At 41.5% G+C, this 18,958-nt stretch overlaps 1 protein-coding gene across 3 annotated transcripts in view; it reads left to right on the top strand.

Moving 5' to 3' along the window:
- The window catches only part of PCSK5 (proprotein convertase subtilisin/kexin type 5), a 738,778-nt gene that overhangs the window by 277,787 nt on the left and 442,033 nt on the right, over positions 1-18,958 (top strand). For all 3 annotated transcript variants that reach the window (XM_077249026.1, XM_077249027.1, XM_077249028.1), the window contains exon 5: positions 3,076-3,152. In XM_077249026.1, coding sequence (XP_077105141.1) covers positions 3,076-3,152 — 77 coding nt within the window. The remainder of the gene's footprint in view (positions 1-3,075; positions 3,153-18,958) is intronic.

Below are 18,958 nucleotides of genomic sequence, written 5' to 3'. Positions count from 1 at the left end.
TTTGGCCAACATTAGCCAAATGTGTATGAGGGCTATAGGGGTTGTCTTTGAGGGGAAAATAGTTGATATTTTAAAGAATAATCTGAGGCCAACATGCCATAATGGGATCAAATTCATGAGTGCCCTCAATAGAGGTTGAGAATGATACCATTGGGCATTAGGTACAAACATTTTTTATCCAATATTGTAAGATTTGACAGAGTTTCTTTTCGCTATATCTAAGCATGTAGAATGTTTGGTCAAATTGTCGATGACTACTGTTAACGATACAACCACAATCGCATAAGTTTAGAAAATAAAAAAAATCTCAGGTATCATTCCTAATGAGAAGTGCTTCCACTTCAGTGAGCCTGGGATGGATTGCCCTTGTGAGATTTCCTATGAAGTTATGCAGCTGTTGGCCGCAGTAAATGTGTCAGCTATTTTCTACGCACTTCTCTGGAAAGTTGCCTTGTAATTGAGAATGCTGCTTTAACATGAGGGAGAATTATTTCATTTGAGCTCACATCCATATGGGAATAGAGAGATTGTGAGCAATTAAGGAACAATTTTGGCTTGACTTGCAAATGAACTGTGTCAACTTCGGGTGACAAAACTCTGTGGAAATATGAATACAGGATTAGAATAATTCACAGATTTGGGAAACTGTTTAGTTCTATAAATCTATACAGACATATCTAATTTGTTGTATTTGAGTGACCCACTTAAAATGTATTAAAGGGCATTTTTCATTCTTCAGAAATGTTCAGTAATTTACATTTCCGTATGGATAAAAGAAAACTATATGCTGGATTTAATGATATTTCTGACTGAGAGAAAGAAACATTACTAATATATTAGGCCTGATTCATCATTTGCATTTTTTTTAGTCACTGTTCTTTTATTTTTTGTCCCATGGCATTCGATTATGCTTTTAGTGCCCAATTCTTCAAACTGGTGCAAGTGTTTAATTAATTTTGTGCAAGATAAAAAATGCTTTTTTACTATTTTTGGCTTTAACTCTTTTTTCAACTATTTAGGTCAAAATATTCTACACTTCACAAAAGGGTGCAAACATTAGGCCAAAATATCTGGCGTGCATAAAATCACTCCAGGAGGGGAGAGCTGGAGTTTATTTGTGGCAACAGTTGTCACTTTTTGAAGAGTGGCAAATGATGAATCAGGTGACAAAAGCAGGAAACCCTCAACTCCACCCTCAGTGGTGAGCTAAAAAAAAAATAAACACATATAAAATAAATTTCAAAAAAGGCTCAAATGAAAAGATGAACAAAAAAACTCAACAAATGCAATACTGAATCAGGCCCATTGTGCTTTCTACTTCTTTATCCTGGTAACATTTCTCTCTTTACTGTGTAGCATTATTCATCAGTTCCTTTAGAAACATACCTGTGAAAGTACTAATGCCCCATAAACTTTGAATAAAAGTCATCTAAACCCACCCATTTCAGCAGAATCCGGGCTTCCAAACTTGTCTCCTGACAGATGATGTTGGGAGAGAAGATTTGGCCTCTTGAACTTCAGCAGGTGGTGATTTTGTTCGACCATGACGAGTGTTCCTGTGTATGTTGGAGTCAGTTGAGATAGCTGTCAGGCAAATAATTGAGGTCCAGTAACTTGTGGCTTCTATTCAGGTGTATTCAGGAGCTGTATCAATCTATGAATGGACTGGACCTTCAAGCAAACATGTAAGAAAAACAAGGATCATGCTTTTTTTCAGTGCTCCAACTGCAATCCGATTTTCATGGGTAGACTGAATGATGCAAAAGGTGGATAAACTTTTTTTTTCCACCTCCAATAAAATCAGATCACCCTCTGATCAAACTCTGACTAGAGTGTAAATAGCATAATTGGCTCAATTTTCTCGGATGAGCGAAAAATGATCATGTGACCTTAGCCAAAGACTTCAGGAAGACTTGACCTCAAGGTGCAGGAGTACCCTCTGGCTTGTTATTAGCTTTTTCATATACCCTTTTTTGGGGCCCTAACATACTTGTCTTGTGCTATGTATTAGTACTTCCACTAAATACATAATCAGCAATGGTGCAGCATTGACAGGTACCCAGAGACTCCAGCTGTGGAACTGTTATACATCTTATAAAATGTGTTCTTACTTTGCTTTTATTACTATGAGGTATTTTCACAAGCTGCTCATATCACAGGATGAAAAACGCCTCGTATAGAAGGAATTAGCTACCGTAAATCTAGAATAGGTATGATGGAGGAAGCATAGAAGAATCATCCAGGAGCTATCACTGACTTAGTAACTAAAACTCGAAAATATGTTCCAAAATATGCTGAAGACTGGAAGTGAAACTCCATGTCTGGTTAGCCTGATAACTCTGAATGGATCGATAATGATGTCAGGAGTATATCATAGTGATAAGCTGGCTATAGCCTTTAGATAGCTATCACTCTCCTTCTGCTATTAACATAAGGACTTAGCTTGGCTGAAGATGCAGGTTATGCATTCTCTATTCGGAAATACTAGTACAGAACCATTCTTTTTCCCCTGACATCATTGGTCTCTCCCATTAGATTGACATGAACATTTGTAAGATGCTCATACCTGTGGGCAGATTCAGGCTCTGTTCACACAGCAGATCTGACATGTATCTGTCAAGCAATCCACAGTAACTATCTGATGCTGACCATATGAGCATAAGTCCCATTGTCATTCAATGGGGCTAATCAGCGGCTTTTCCATGCAATATTATAGTACGCCCATTATCCATTAGTCTTGATTAACTACAGAGGTGAAACACCATGCACACAGGGCAGTAACACAAAGTATATATTTTAGTTGAATCCTGCAGAGTTATGCAGAAACTGAATTAGAATCAAGTTCGCTTATTTCTTTCATAGATTACATTTCACAGGAACTAACTATATCATCCTTATCTTCTGTACATAATCACCTACAAGCCAAGACATGGAATTGTCATTACTGCACAGGGACAGTCGCTAACCTAATTACATGCCCAGTGGAGCCTTATTATATATGTATGAGCCAAGTGAGATGACAGCTTAATAATGATCCCATGACTTATTCATACTTTTTTCTTTTTTTGGATGTAGGATCCTTTGGCCAGCACTGATATCAATGGCAATGACTATGATCCTATGCCTCGCTATGATGCAAGCAATGAAAACAAGTAAGAAATGACAACCACCACTTAGTCCATCTCTTGCCTTATCCTATGGAATCATACGTGTAGTGGAGAAAAATATTGTTAGTAGGTATCAAGTCTATATTAGTCCATTCATCTCAGTCACAACTAAAATTGCATTAGGACAGTTTCAGACAGCTATGATGAGCCACAACAACCCCCAGGACCATCACCTACAGATTTACTGAACAGAAGATACCATTGAACACTAAATTTAGCAGGATCAAGAGGGGTCTTGGAGTTGTATCCATAAGGCCCCCTTCACACAGGTGATTCCTGTACTGGAAAAACCAGTACTGGTGAGATCTGTGGTCCGTGTTTGTGTGCCATCCATCCGTATGTGACATCCATGTATTCGTTTGCTGTCAGGGTGTCAAATGAGTGTGACATCTGTTTGCCTGTGTGACATGTACTGTTTCCTGGGAAAAGCAGTACAGTTTGCTGTTCCCAGGTACCAGGTGCTGAATGCAGCTCTCATCATTGTCACCTGGTCTCCCTGAGATCAACGCAACCAGGCGACAATGATGGGAGTTGTATTCAGAACCTGCTGTGTACATTGAGTGTAAAATTAAGAATGAAATTTAAAAAAATAGCGTGGGCTCCTGCGTAAATTTGATAACCAGCAGAGGGAAAGACCATGGCTGGGTGCTGATGTTACCATCATGCCACAGTTCATCAAGACATCCAGATGTAGCAGAGATGGATTACCACGTGGGACAAATGGATTATCTTCTTGTCGGACAGGTGAGGAATATGTTTTTTATTTTCTTTTTTACAGTAATAAATGGGAAAAAGAGGGTCAGAGTATTTATTTCAAATAAAGGATTTTATTCTTGCCGTGCATGTATTTCAAAACTTACTATGGGGTTAGTAATGGGGGTGTCTTATAGATGCCTCTCCATTACTAACCCTGGGGTTTGATGTCAGCTGACAATACAAAACTGACATTAACCCCAGCCCATTACCCCACCAGGGAAAGTGGGAAGAGCGAGGCTAAGCGTCAGATTCAGCACATCTTATGGATGCGCCATTTCGGGGGCGGCTGAGAGCTGATGTTGGTAGCCTGGGAGGGGGAGAATTATCCCTAGCCCCTTCCTAAGCTATTAAAGGGAGTCTGTCACCCCCAAAATCGAATATGAGCTGCGGCCACCGGCATCAGGGGCTTATCTACAGCATTCTGACCTATACTCACTTTAGTCTGCATTGCAACCACAGCTACGCCTGTGACTGCAATGCACTCTCATAGCCTCAATACGCCATACGTGTGCATCCTGGGGGAAACATACAGTGACCCTCACATGTAACACCAGTCACTGCCTCACAAGCCTTTGCTGGTTAGAATTTATAGGGGAAGCCTACGTAATTTTTTTGCTGATGTCTCCCATAAACTCACCAGTACAGGCTAAGCAAATAGCTGTAAGCTTTTGTTAATAGCCTGGGAACCCTGTGGGATATTGTCTGTTTTCACAAATTAGTAACATCAGCCCCCTAGTCATGGGCTTTTTCTCTGCTGGGTATGAAAATTATGCAGGAGCCCACGCCATTTGTTTAATTTAATTCTTAATTTTACACCCGATGTACACAGAGGGTGCTGAATACAACTCCCATGATTGTCGAACTGATCTCAGGGAGACCAGGTGAAGATGAGAGCTGCCTTCAGCACATGGCGCCTGGGATCAACGTAAATTGTACCGCTTTTTCCCTGGCGCCAGTATCTGTCTTACTTATGAAACACAGATGTTATCCGTGTGTCATCAGTGTGCACGTGTGCCGCACACATTTTGTCCGTGCTGCGCAAAAAATTGACATGTCTGCTGGTTTTTCACATGGACCTAACATGTGCACACCACCACTAAATACAATGGGTGTGCCTGTGTCCGTATTTGTAGTCCTTAAAAAATGGACCGCATATGGATACAAAAATGGATGTGTGAAGGAGGCCTAATACAAACATTAACTCCTTCCTGACATTTACGGTACATGTACATCATGATTGGGAAGGTCTTCCCGACCAGTGCAGTACATGTACGTCATGGTGATTGCCCACGCACAGAGGGCTGAGCGCCGGTGATCGCCGCCGGGTGGCAGCTGATTCCTACAGCTGACACCCAACTCTTAGTGCCAGTGGTGAGGGCACCGCTCCTGGCAATTTAACACCCAAGTGCTGCAATCTGTGCGATCGCAGCATTAGGAGAGCAGGCAGATGGGAAGAAAGCCCCTCTGCACTTGGATCAGAGACCCCGCGACTCATTGCGGTGTCCCGATCGTTGCCAGAGTGACTCAGTGTCATCATGACAACATCCGGGTCACCAGGCACTATCAAGTTGGTTAGATCATGAGCAGTGCATGACCTAACAAACTTGTGTCTGCAGCACTGACATTTATAAGGTATAGCAACATTCCTGCATTGCTAAACCCTATAACTGACAGCAGAAAGTGAAAGTCCCAGTAAAAAAAAAAGTGAAAAAAGTTGTAAAAATATATATTTTTAAAATTACAAAATAAAAATAATAATATACCGTATGTAAAAAAAACCAGTAAAAGTACGCATATTTGGTATTGCCACGTCTGGAACGACCCGACCTATGCTTTATCATCATGCCACCGAACAAAAAGTGGAATAAAACGCGATCTAAAAAAAATTTAAATAACAATAGTATCTCTGAAACTGTCTTGTTCCGCAAAAATCAAGCTCCCATACTGCTCAATCAGCGGAAAAATAAAAAAGTTATAGCTCTCAGAATAATGCGATGCAAAAATAATTATTTTTTGTATAAAATAGTTTTTATTATGTAAAACGCCAAAAGATAAAAAAAAGATATAAATGTGGTATCACTATAATCACACTGACCCGAAGAATAAAGCTTTCTTATCAAGTTTACCACATTCGGAACAGCATTAAAAAAAAGCTCAAAAAACAATTCCTGAATTGCTGGTTTTTGTTTATTTTGCTTCTAAAAAATAGGAATAGAATGCGATCAAAAAATGTTATGTGCCCGAAAATGGTACCAATAGAAACAACAACTTGTCCCACAAAAAACAAGCCCTCACATGATTCTGTCGGCTGAAATATGGAAAAATGATACCTCTCAAAATATGGTGATGCAAAAAACTAGTTTTTGAAAACAAAAAAAAAGCGTATTTTATAGTGTGACAGCAGCCAGAGGTAAAAATCTGTTATAAATCTGGTATTGCTGTAATTGCACCGACCCGAAGAATAAAGTCACCTAATCACTTATATCGCACAAGGAATGGCGTAAAAAAGAAATAAAATCAATTCTTCACCTGCTGTTGATCCCAAAGATCGCAGTAAGGCTCAGCGCACATTTATCCTTTGCTGAACGCTTACACCGGGGTTTCCGTGAAAATCTCTGAAATACGGGATTCAGATGGAACCCCACGGCGGAAGATTTCCTATAATGAGGCAGATGGAGGCACTGTGGACGTCGTCTGGTCTGTGATCCGGCATTGTCCGTATTTTTATTAGGAGTGCAGAAAAATACCCTTTCCACAGTTTTCTGCACCTCTGAAAAGAAGGACACCAATAAACAGAGGCCAGACGGAGTCCAGAGTAACTCTACTGCCTCATTATAGTGAGTGCCACCCTCGGGGGTTTGATCTGAATTACGTCACTCGAAGATTTAAAGGGAAACCCCGATATACAGTACAGACCAAAAGTTTGGACACACCTTCTCATTTAAAGATTTTTCTGTATTTTCATGACTATGAAAATTGTACATTCACACTGAAGGCATCAAAACTATGAATTAACACATGTGGAATTATATAGTTAACAAAAAAGTGTGAACACGGACATGCTGCGATCTGAAAAGACGCGCAGCATGTCCGGAGTCGCAGGGCCGCCGCGTGCGTGTTTCCACGCATAGTGGACACGGGATTTCAAAAAATCCCCTCCACTATGCTGGAACATCTGGACGCTGCGTGTTTGACGCTGCAGCTCTGCGCAGCGTCAAACACGCAGCGTTTACTGACCGTGGACACACGGCCTTAGGGTATGTGTCCACGTTCAGGATTGCATCAGGATTTGTAAGCCAAAACCAGGAGTGGGTGATAAATGCAAAAGTGGAGCATATGTTTCTATTATACTTTTCCTCTAATTGTTCCACTCCTGGTTTTGGCTTACAAATACTGATGAAAAATCCTGACCAAATCCTGATGCAATCCTGAACGTGGACACTTAGGGTATGTTTCCACGTTCAGGAAACGCTGCGTTTTTTACGCTGCGTTTTTCCGCAGCGTCAAAAACGCAGCGTCCAGATGTTACAGCATAGTGGATGGGATTTCATGAAATCCAGACTCCACTATGCGTTAAAAAACGCATGCGTTTTTGCTGCGAAAACGCATGCGTGGTGCGTTTTTTCGAAACGCAGCATGTTGCTACTATGAGCAAAACACGCAGGTACACCGCAGGTGACCTGCCAGTGACCTCAGGTGCAGTTTTGGTCAGGATTTTACCTGCATAAAATCCTGACCAAAGCCTGAAGCAAAACTGAACGTGGAAACATACCCATACCCTTAGGGTACGTCTCCACGGTCCGTTTCGCCGGCGGGATCGCCGCAGCGGCGAAGCCGCTCGGCGCTAAGCCCCGCCCCCTTAATGGGACGCGATGGTGCCAGATGTGTACAGTACACATCCGGGATCATCGCACCCCTCGCCATAGGGCCCTGTGATATGCCTTGCGGGGACGCTGTGTCCCCGCAAGGTGTACGGACATGCTGCATTCTGAAAAAGACGCGCAGCATGTCCGGAGTCGCAGGGCCTCCGCGTGCGGGTTTCCACGCATAGTGGAGACGGGATTTCATAAAATCCCCTCCACTATGCTGGAACATCTGGACGCTGCTTGTTTGACGCTGCAGCGTCAAACAAGCAGCGTTTACGTACCGTGGAAACATACCCTTAGGGTATGTCTCCACGTTCAGGATTTGGTCAGGATTTTCCATCAGTATTTGTAAGCCAAAACCAGGAGTGGAACAATCAGAGGAAAAGTATAATAGAAGCATATGCACCACTTCTGCATTTATCACCCACTCCTGGTTTTGGCTTACAAATACTGATGGAAAATCCTGACCAAATCCTGATGCAATCCTGAACGTGAAGACATACCCTTGAGAGTATGTGCTCACACCATGTATGTCAGGCACGTATTCTCTGTACCTCGCCTGAAAAAGAATGATCATGTGCATTGCTATGTAAAAATAACTGGCTGTGCATATATTTAGGCTTTTGCGTTTCTTTCTCGTAAAGACACAAAGTGGATGAAATAAGTGACCTGAAAATTTTCCTTGGAGCTTCCAGGCAGCTTTGAAGCCGCTCCCTTATTTCTGTGTAGAATTAAAAAAAACAAGAACACTGGTAGAGGCACCAAAAAGATGCTTCAAGAAAAAAGTTTGCAATTTCTTGACACATCTTCTGCATGAAGAATTAGCTGGACACACCAGCATCTAAAAAGTCGTCATGTGCACATACCTTACATTTTGGAGTTGTTTTTCTTTTTCTGAAGTTATTTTGAACAGTTTTGGAAGAGGTTTTTTTCTTAGGTCAAGTGTACACAATGTCTTTTATGTATGCGAACCCGTTGAATTTTCAGGAGGAAGACGATAAGGACACACCAACTTTTTTTTTCCTGAAGCGTCTTTTTTTTTGCATCTTTTCGATTGTTTCCTAAGCCCACTTTGTGACGTCTTTTACAATCTAGTTAGTGAGTGGTCTCCAAGGGGAAGCCACCTAAAGAATGGTCAGGTCACTTCTTTTAACCACTTTGCATCTGTCGAAAACCTGAAGTTGTTAAAAGAAGATCAAAAGACTGAACATAAGAACAGCAAGTCGTTTTTAAAAATAAATGAGTATGATAATTCTTGTTTTTGCAGCCTGTTGATTGGAAAGGGCCTAGTTTGGAAAGGTTTCCTTCAAGATCTGCTTCAAAAACATAACATACATTTTCTCCCTAATGAGTTTTTCAAAACCTTTTCATTACATTCCCACGATCAGGAGGTAGCATCTCTTTGGACGTATCATATTTTTCTGTGTTCTAATCACGCAGGTAAACCGGTATGTGTTCACTGAACAATGCAGATTTTCATCATCTAATACATATCTATTGTGGAAGTTTACTTCTGCAGAGATATTGAAATTTCTATAAATCCCATCCACTATGCTTGTGCTGTACAATGCAGCGTTTTGAAAGCAGCCCAAGTGCACTGGGTCCAGAAAGCTACTGATCCCGTGGGCACCGTACCCTTAAGGTACTGAATGCAGTAAATCTGCATTGTTCAGTGAACATATGAGGATTTACCTGCTTGTTAGAATGCAGAGATATGGATACTGTGTCCAAAGTGCTGCTACTTCTTGATCAAAGGAACATAGCCTTTCAGGAAATAAAAAAAAAGCTCAATGTATCTCTTCATGTAAATAGCAAAGTGGATTTAAGGAAACTCTGGATGGAGCTTTTTTTTCCTGAGTCTTTTTTTCAGTCATTTCCATAGCATTTTTCCAGACCTTATTTTCATCCTGAATTTTTGGGGAGGTCTTTTTAGCTGTTGTTTTCCTCTAATTTTTTTTTCTACTCAATTGTATAATTAAGAAACCGCCAGTGGAAAAACACTCCAAAAGCGTCTAGTCTTCGTCCAGGCATCTTTTGAGCTGTCTCATTGACTTATATTGTAAAGTACAGAATATCTTCCTAAGGCTGGAGTCACACTTACCGGATAAAAAAATCGGTCCAGGAATCGCACAACTGTTCCCTGAACAGTGATCTGTATGTAATCCGTTTGCAATGTGAGGATGCAATATCCTCGCATCTAGTAACAGTGCGACGTCCGTATGCAATGCGATTTTAACATGTAAAATACAGCAGTTCCCTCGATGTAAAAGCTCATATTAAAATCGCATTGTAAAACACAACTGTAAACATCTTTTTAATACCAAATAATCTTCAAAACATATAAATATATATATATATATATATATATATATATATATATATATAGATAGATTAAAAGCTTGCAAATGATCTGCCGCATACAGTATAGAATAGGTTAAAATAGAATAGATATATACACGTAGAATAGGTGTATATATGTGTATATATATATATATATATGTCATTGACACACATATATACTGTATATATCTTTATACTTCATAGAGAAATAGATAGCAGAATAGCTGATAATTCATTTGTCGGCTTCTGTGAAATAATTGCAGAACCTGACAGGATATGACACATGGTTTACAGACAGTAAACCATTGCAGAACAGTTAGATTTTTATATGCCCCTCACTAATAATGTTAGTACTATGTGTGTGTAAAATTTGAGAGCTGTATGTATTTACTAAAAAACTGGCGTAGGCTCCCGCGCAATTTTCTGCGCCAGAGAGAGAAAGCCAGCTCAAGAGTTCACCTCGGGTCAGGCTGGGAGGCTGCGCTGACGTCACTGGTGCTGGTTGCTTCTCATTCATTCCCCAGTAGTTTACAGCTGGGACGGTCGCATTAGCTTGCATTGGCGAGTCTTGGCCGATATGCGGTGCAAATTGCTGCATGCTACGATTTCACTCGCACGTATGATACGGCCCGAGAAAAAAACGGTGATGGGAGCTGCCCCATAGACTAACATTGGTCCGAGTGCTATGAGATGTTTTCTCTTGTGTAGCACTCGTCCGTATTCCTCTCTAGTGTGACTCCGGCCTAACAGAAAACAACAGAAGAAAGGACATGTCACTTCTTTTAACCACTTTAAACCTGGTTAGAAGACGTTCAAAAGCCTAAAATATACACAGGAAGTTGATTTTACATAGAGTTGCATATGTTTATTCTTTTGAATGTTTTTTTATCGGCTTTCAGTTTTGGTTTTGATGGCTGTGTGGACACAAGATCTTTTTCAGAAGGCTCTCACCTCGAAAGTCGCCTGAAAAGCCTAGAAATAAAAAGGATACTGAAAAGCATGAACACAAGTCATTTTTTCATAGAAATGATTAGGACAATTGTTTTGAGCATTTTGTGAGCACTTTTTCCGGTGTGTTTTTTTTTTTTTTTTTAGAGCAGAACAGCTCAAAAAATGATAGAATATGACATTGTGAAAATACCCTCATGGTGGAACGAAAGCTGAGTGGAAACACTCTAAAATCCTCTTCAAAAACATTGAGTATCCATGACATAGTGTATTGGTCGAGTTTTTTTGAGACGTTGAAAAACAATGCGTTTTCTACTGGAAACCACTTTCGGTAGAGGTTTTTATTTCCTGAAGCGGGTTTTTAATGTTATTAAAAGGTATTTGCATCCTACTGATTGGACGGGGCCTAATTTGGAGTGAATTTCATCAGAAGCTGCTTCAAAGAAGTAACATGCATTTTCTGTTGTTTGACTCACAACCCACACAAACACAGAACACACAAACTCCTTGCAGATGTTGTCCTTGGTGGGATTTGATCCCGGCACCTCAGAGCTGCAAAGCTACAGTGCTAACCACTGAGCCACCATATACGGTGCTAACCACTGAGTCACCGTGCTGCCCCATTTTTCCAACCAAGTGGTTTTTTTAAAACCTGAATTGGACAAAATGCTCAAAACACTGAAGACAAGAATAGCAAAGTGGTTTTACACTCAAAATTATTGTAAAAGTCTTTCAGTCATTATTTTCAGGCGATTGTTGAAGCTCCAAGTATTCGTGTGCATGTCCCTTTAGAGGCCATCTTGAGAAACTAAATAAAAAGGTGGCACTATTTCTCTATGAAGAAGCTATTTGCAGGTTCTTCATTACTGCAGAACTTAACAGATATTTTTTTATTGAGGAGTAAAACTACTGTGTGACATCCCTAATAGAAGCTCTAATGATGGCTTTGGTGCTTGTCACAAACAGATATGTGGATGAAATGACTGTTACTGGGTCGTCATCAATTCACAGCTTAAAAACACACTAAAAAATGGCACGTGTCAAGAACGCAGCAGTGAACTACTTTTATAAGAGGACAGCGGAAGGGACTGTAATTTTACAGGTTACTTATGTAAGTGGTAATAAATGCTCGTCAATAGTAAATTCCCCCTTTTGGCAAGTAATTGTGAGCCAAGTGTTAATGTTTAGAATTGGGTTTTAATTCTGTTGTGCAGACATTAAACGTATTCATCAATCGCATCAAGTTTATTTTTTATTTGAACATCAGACAGCGTGAGTCTTTAATTGTACTTATGGCTGTGTGCCTGTGAGACAATGTTAATTTCCAGGAGCTTTGAAGTGTCAAACGTGGTCTTTCTCATAATGATTCATGTTGCCTTCCTATGTTATTATCAGCAAAATCAAAACAATCTGTCTGGGTTTGATCACCAGTCTCTAATGCCTCTACGTGATGAACACCCTGAAAAATGTATTTGAAATATGTTTTTAACCAGTAAAGTCAATACAGTGCTGGAAATGTGTTCTTGATAAATCCTCAAAGGTTTTAGGCTTTAGAAATAAGACTAGTAATTTAGGTTACAGAGAATTGATCCATTCCCTTGCACAGGTCAGTTCCTCCTCCTAAGTGGAGAGGCAATATTTTAGAATTTAGTTAATGGTCTGCTATGTATTGTGCGAGGACGTCCCCAGCACCATTAGGTCATGTTCACATTTGTCAATTCTTTCTATAATGTTAGTATTATATATAAAAAATTGCATGACTGTCTATAACCACAGCATAAACCACCTGTCAAATATTTGCTTTTTGATATTTTGTTTCTGTGTTATACACATTTTTGGAAATTAAAAATCCACTACTAGGACAACCAATTGTCAATTTGAATGGTTTACCCTGTTAAAATAAAAACACTTATACTCAACTCCAGTGCCAGCGCCGTTCCAACGATGTCGGCACTTGAGTTCCCGGGGCTCAAGTATGTTTGTTATGATGCGTGAGCCCCTCACCCAATCAGCGCTGGTGTCACGGTCACTGTCTTCGGACGTATAAGTAAGGAGCCACAGCTTTCAATCTAATTTATTGTGATGTATGCGGTATTTTTCTCTAATTGTGATCAAGGTAGTGTGAGGGCAGACATATATTAAAATATTGCATTGCATAAGGAATTTATACTTCGTTATATATGTTAAAAAAACTATTGTGTATTTTTTCTTTCTTTATATCCATCCATTTATTGTAAACATATTTGTGAATTTTGTAAGAGGCTGCGTCAGTTATGGCACGTCCCTTGCTCTATACCATTAATCCACATATAAATGTCCTCAGCCTCATGTGACCTGTAAACGCTTAATTATGCATCGCTGTCGTCCTTATTATTTAGGAACTGGCCACCTGCTAATGTAAAGTTAGCTTATATATTGAATGTCGTGCTTGCCTAATGATGTGGGACATTAGTGATGTGTTTCCAGAACATCTGGGCAATAAACCTGGTCAAAATTAGCTGCACAACCAATATGTCACTTGTCTCCATTCCAAAATGTAGTTACAAATCTAGTCAAGTGAATCCAAGGGTGTAGCTGGGGAGAATAGGGGGCTCCTGAGGCATATGGCCCAAATACTTTGTACTGGGTAGGCTCCAATAAACCACTTGGATTTTGTTATGGTATTGACATACAGATCTAGGGGCAGCACACTGAACATGTGCTCTGGCTAAAAGAAGCTAGCTACAACATGCCTTTGCTTGGCCTTAGGGCTCAGTCAGACCACTCCCGCATTTTTTTTTTTATTGTAGCGCTGGAGTGGTGCCACTAACATGAGATCCATGTACCTAATGCTTTACTCACCATCCACCGTCTTCAGCTCTTCCCAGGTTGTAGCGGCCCCGCGCCACTATCTTGTGACCACAGCTCATGACAGATTGGTCATTAGTAATGCAACAAGTCCAAAAAGAAGTTAAACCGCACCCAATGTTCAAATAGCCTCCATGTGCATAATGGCGCGCGTCATATACCAGGGGGTCCAACCCGGTTACAAGTCCATATCAAAAATAGAAAAAAAGACAGCGCCACAACGGACAGTGATAATAGTCTTACGTTTTTAATCTGCCTCCTGCGGCGACGTTTCGGTCCAATTACCTAATCTGCAGGAGGCAGATTAAAAACGTAAGACTATTATCACTGTCCGTTGTGGCGCTGTCTTTTTTTCTATTTTTGATATGGTCATTAGTAATGGTCACAAGCTCACAGTGTAAGTCTATAGACATGTACTGAAAAATGACCTCCGGCTTGCTCCAGCAAACACTGGAGCAATCTGGCAGGTCACAAAGTGCTGAAGACCGACTGGAGCAGTGCGGATAACAGCAGAAGAGAAGGGATGGTAAGCATAAGACTAGGGGCATGGAGCTTACATTAGTAGGCCCACTCCAGCAGTAAAAAGAAAAAAAAAAAGCTGGAGTGTGCTTTCAGTATTTTTTCTTGTACGCAAACATTCTAATTGATTTTCATCAGTGTTTTGAGTCAGAATTTTATCAGCATATGGTCAGTTTTTACCATCAGTTTCACCAATTTTTCTTGTGAAAGAAAAAAACTTATTGTGGTTTCTCAGGCTTCTCCTATCAAACAGTCCGTGAAAAATGGACAACACGCAGATGGCATCAGAGTTCATTGGCGAGTTTGTTACATGGCTCAGATCAAAAACATGTCTACGTGTTTTAAAAGATCTCATGCACATGCTGCAGAGAATATTGAGCGGTTTTGCAGATGGAAAACATGCAACATGTCAAATTTATCTGCTGATGATCTACGGAGTTCACCATTTGCATTGCAAGGCTACAACGTATGGCTTTACGACACTATTTTCACAAAGATAACCATAGCGATATTTACTGGTCCTTGGCACATGAGAGAAGTCCCGTTGAATCATAAAGTGCACCTCTGCTGTAAACTACAGCTTGTCCGTGGCTTCTTAGGCTGGTTTCCACATGTCTGGCCATGCTGTCTTTTTCTATCTGGTGTGACAATCAAACTGATACAAGAACACATCACATATGGCTGAAGCATCAGTTGATGTGCTGGCCCCTTCAAAGATCCGTATCAGATAGCGCTATATGTTGTTGCATCTATTTCATCTAACTCATCCGTGTACAGTAAAAACTTGTGCAAAAGCATTTTGACATCAGTTATCGTCAGTTGAGAGACAAATTGATACGGATGGCCTGGATATATGAGAACCCGGCCTTAGTGGCCTGCATGGAAGACTGATCTGCCTAATATTTAACTTCACTTTATAAAGAATAGCAGAAGTTAGATTTTTGTCCATGTGTGCAAAATTTATCCACAAGGTTAAGATTCAGTGATTAACTTTTGGTAAGTTTTTGATGCTGAAAATTCTTGCTGTGCCTTACAGTTCCAACAAAGTGGATGGGATTTATAGAAATCTCATGCCCACTGTGCTTTTTTTTTTACTCACTGTAAACGGATCTGCGGTGTATGTTGGAACTCGGCAATATATCAATATCTCTTGTGATTATGCTGAATTTTATCTGTGAATTTTCCCTAAAGAAAAATAAACATGTACCGTATTTTTCAGACTATAAGGCCGGTTTCACACGTCAGTGGCTCCGTTACGTGAGGTGACAGTTTCCTCACGTACCGGAGCCACTGACACACGTAGACACATTGAAATCAATGCATCTGTGCAGATGTCATTAATTTTTTGCGGACCGTGTCTCCGTGTGCCAAACACGGAGACATGTCAGTGTTCGTGGGAGCGCACGTATTACACGGACCCATTAAAGTCAATGGGTCCGTGTAAAACACGTAACGCACACGGATGTTTTCCGTGTGCAGTCCGTGTGCCGTGCTGGAGACAGCGCTTACAGTAAGCGCTGTCCCCCCAGCATGGTGCTGAAGCCGCCATTCATCCGTTCTCTCCAGCGCTCGCTAGGGAGAAGGGATGAAAAATCTTTTTTTTGTTTGTTTTTATGTGTTTAAAATAAACTTTAGGGCATCCTCCCCCCTCCCACCCCCTGTGCGCCCGGCCGCCGGCATTAAAATACTCACCCGCCTCCCTCTACGCTTGCTCTCCGCCCCGCAGCTTCTCCTGTATGAGCGGTCACGTGGTGCCGCCCATTACAGTGATGAATATGCGGCTCCACCCCTATGGGAGGTGGAGCCGCATATTCATCAACTGTAATGGGCGGCACCACATGACCGCTCAGTGCAGGAGAAGCTGCGGGGCGGAGAGCAAGCGTCGAGGGAGGCGGGTGAGTATTTTAATGCCGGCGGCCGGGCGCACAGGGGGTGGGAGGGGGGAGGATGCCCTAAAGTTTATTTTAAACACATAAAAACAAAAAAAAAAAAAAAGACTTTTCATCCTTTCTCCCCAGCGAGCGCTGGAGAGAACGGATGAATGGCGGCTTCAGCACCATGCTGGGGGGACAGCGCTTACTGTAGCGCTGTCTCTCCTGCACGGTCCGTGTGGTACCCAGGCGGCACACGGCTGCCGCACGTGTGCCACACGGATTGCCTACGTGTGTTCACGGACACACGGACACGGATAACTCCGGTACCGATTTTTTCCGGTACCGGAATTATCTGGACGTGTGGGACAGCCCTAAGACATACTGGACCATAAAATGCACCTAGGTTTTAGAGGAGGAAATTAGGGAAAAAGTTGAAGCAAAAAATATGGTCAATTCTTTACTTAATATCCTGGTTTATCTGGTCATCTCATCCCCATCCTGATACACATGGCCCCCTCATCCCTTTCCTGATATGCATGGCCTCCTCATACCTACCCTGGTATGCATGTCTCCCTCATTCCTATCCTGGTCTGCATGCCCCCCTTATCTCTAACCTGGTAGGCATGGCACCCTCATCCCTATCCTAGTAGGAATGGTCCCCCTCAACCCTACCCTGGCAGGAATGGCCACCCTCATCCCTATCCTGGTATGCAGCGCCTCCATTTCATCTTGTATGCATGGCCCCATCTCTATCCTGGTATGATTGTCCCCCATCCCCGTCCTCGTATGCATGGCCCCATCCTTATCCTGGTATGATTGACATTCACAACTCATACTGGTATGCTTAGCCCATCAGAAAAATATCAAAAAACCAAACCATTACACTTACCTTCCCGGCTCTCCCTCACAGCGTTTTGTTCTGATGCCAGCAGCTGCTTTATGCTTGTAAGCAGCGCATAGCAGGGATGTCATGCGCTGCTTGCAAGCCAAAGGACAGCTGTCAGAATGCTCACTTCTCTGTAGGCCCTGACTGTGTGCGTGGAGAACAGTGAGTATTAATTGCTCTTTAATAGCGAGCAGCAGTGTCAGCCGGAGCCTTCCTGCTGCTGCCGGTGGTCTCGGGTGCTGCTACTTAAGAGAAATGAATAGTCACCACAGTCCACTCCCACGGGCATGGAATGCAGTGACTATTCATTTCTCTTTAGAAGCAGTCACAGGAGTCAGCAGCCGGCTCCTGCCTCCTGTGATCCGCTGCTCCGCTGCTGCCACTCCCCCACCTCCCCACCACAGCCAGAGCCTGTACATCCAAACTTTGACACGCGCTCCCCCATTTTCCTTCACATTTTTGGAGGAATAAAGTACATTTTATAGTCTGAAAAATTTGGTATGCGTTTTTAGTACATTTCTAACCAAAACACTCTAAAAACGCATGTAACCCACACATGACTTTATCAATGAAGTGATAGTAAATCTAAATACCAGGAAGTATAAAGAATCATCTATGTTTAAAATATTCCAAAATGAGTAAAAAAACGCAGCATCAAATTCACAATAAAAATGCGGGTAAAAAAATAAACCACTGAAAAATGCATTGAAAAAAACAAAAGTAACCTAATTTACCTGCTACGTGAAGAAATGCTACAGAAAATCTGCAACATCAAAAACTCACCAAACACTCATTGTGGGAACTTAGCAAAAAAGGGAATCTGTCAGTAGAATCAACTATGAAGCCGTCTATATGGGCACGCAGGTCATAGGAAGCTGAATAAAACAATACTTTAATATCTGCAATCTGATGTCTCATTCCAGAAAATCCTACTTTTTCTTATATGTCAATGAGCTGTTAAGATCTATGGGCCAGACATTTATCAGCATGAGAATGAGAGCTTATTTTAGCTGAAGGGGGTGTTACCAGTGTGAGACATGTAGATCAGGAGAGCAGAGTGTCACTCATTGCATGTCTCACACTCGCAACGCCCCCTTATATGTAAAATAAGCTCTGGAGGCAGATTTTCATGCAAGATCTTAACAGCTCATTTACATATTAAGAAAAATCTGAATATCTCTGGAATGAGACGTTAGATTACAGATTTCAAGACATCACTTGATTCAGCTTCTTATGACCTACATGCCTATGCGGACGGCTTAGGAGGGTTGATCCTACTGACAGATGCCCTTTAAACTTCATAGAGTCCAAGCTAGCTGTGTGATACAGAACTTTCCAAGCTATGTGCAGAAGGAGCATGGCACATGGAAGAGACCTTTAATTCTGACAGTTATCGGAGGTCCCAGTTGCACAGAGTTTTCTGTAGAAGAATGTGAATAAAAATATACCCTTTCAATTGATTGATTGCCGTTATTAATGTGGATGTAAATATATTGTTGCTTATTGATGTACGCAAACGAGACCTGCGGGGTAAAAGTGTTCCTAGAAAAGTGTTCTCTACCAGTAAGTCACTCTGGGACATGTGCTCTAATCCTGGGTGTGACAACGATTTCTACTACGGTATTTCACTGCAAAGCCAAAAGTTTACTCGAATTTCCTACAACTTGGCAGAAGCGCAGCCCTTGTCAGTGGTACAGGCAAATGCTGGAATTTTACTCTCCTCGACTGGAGACAGCAGTCAGCTGTGGATGAAGT

This window comes from Ranitomeya variabilis, chromosome 1 (genome assembly GCF_051348905.1).
Source record: "Ranitomeya variabilis isolate aRanVar5 chromosome 1, aRanVar5.hap1, whole genome shotgun sequence".
In the NCBI taxonomy this organism is placed as follows: Eukaryota; Metazoa; Chordata; class Amphibia; order Anura; family Dendrobatidae; genus Ranitomeya; species Ranitomeya variabilis.
This window is presented reverse-complemented; position numbering and strand designations above follow the sequence as displayed.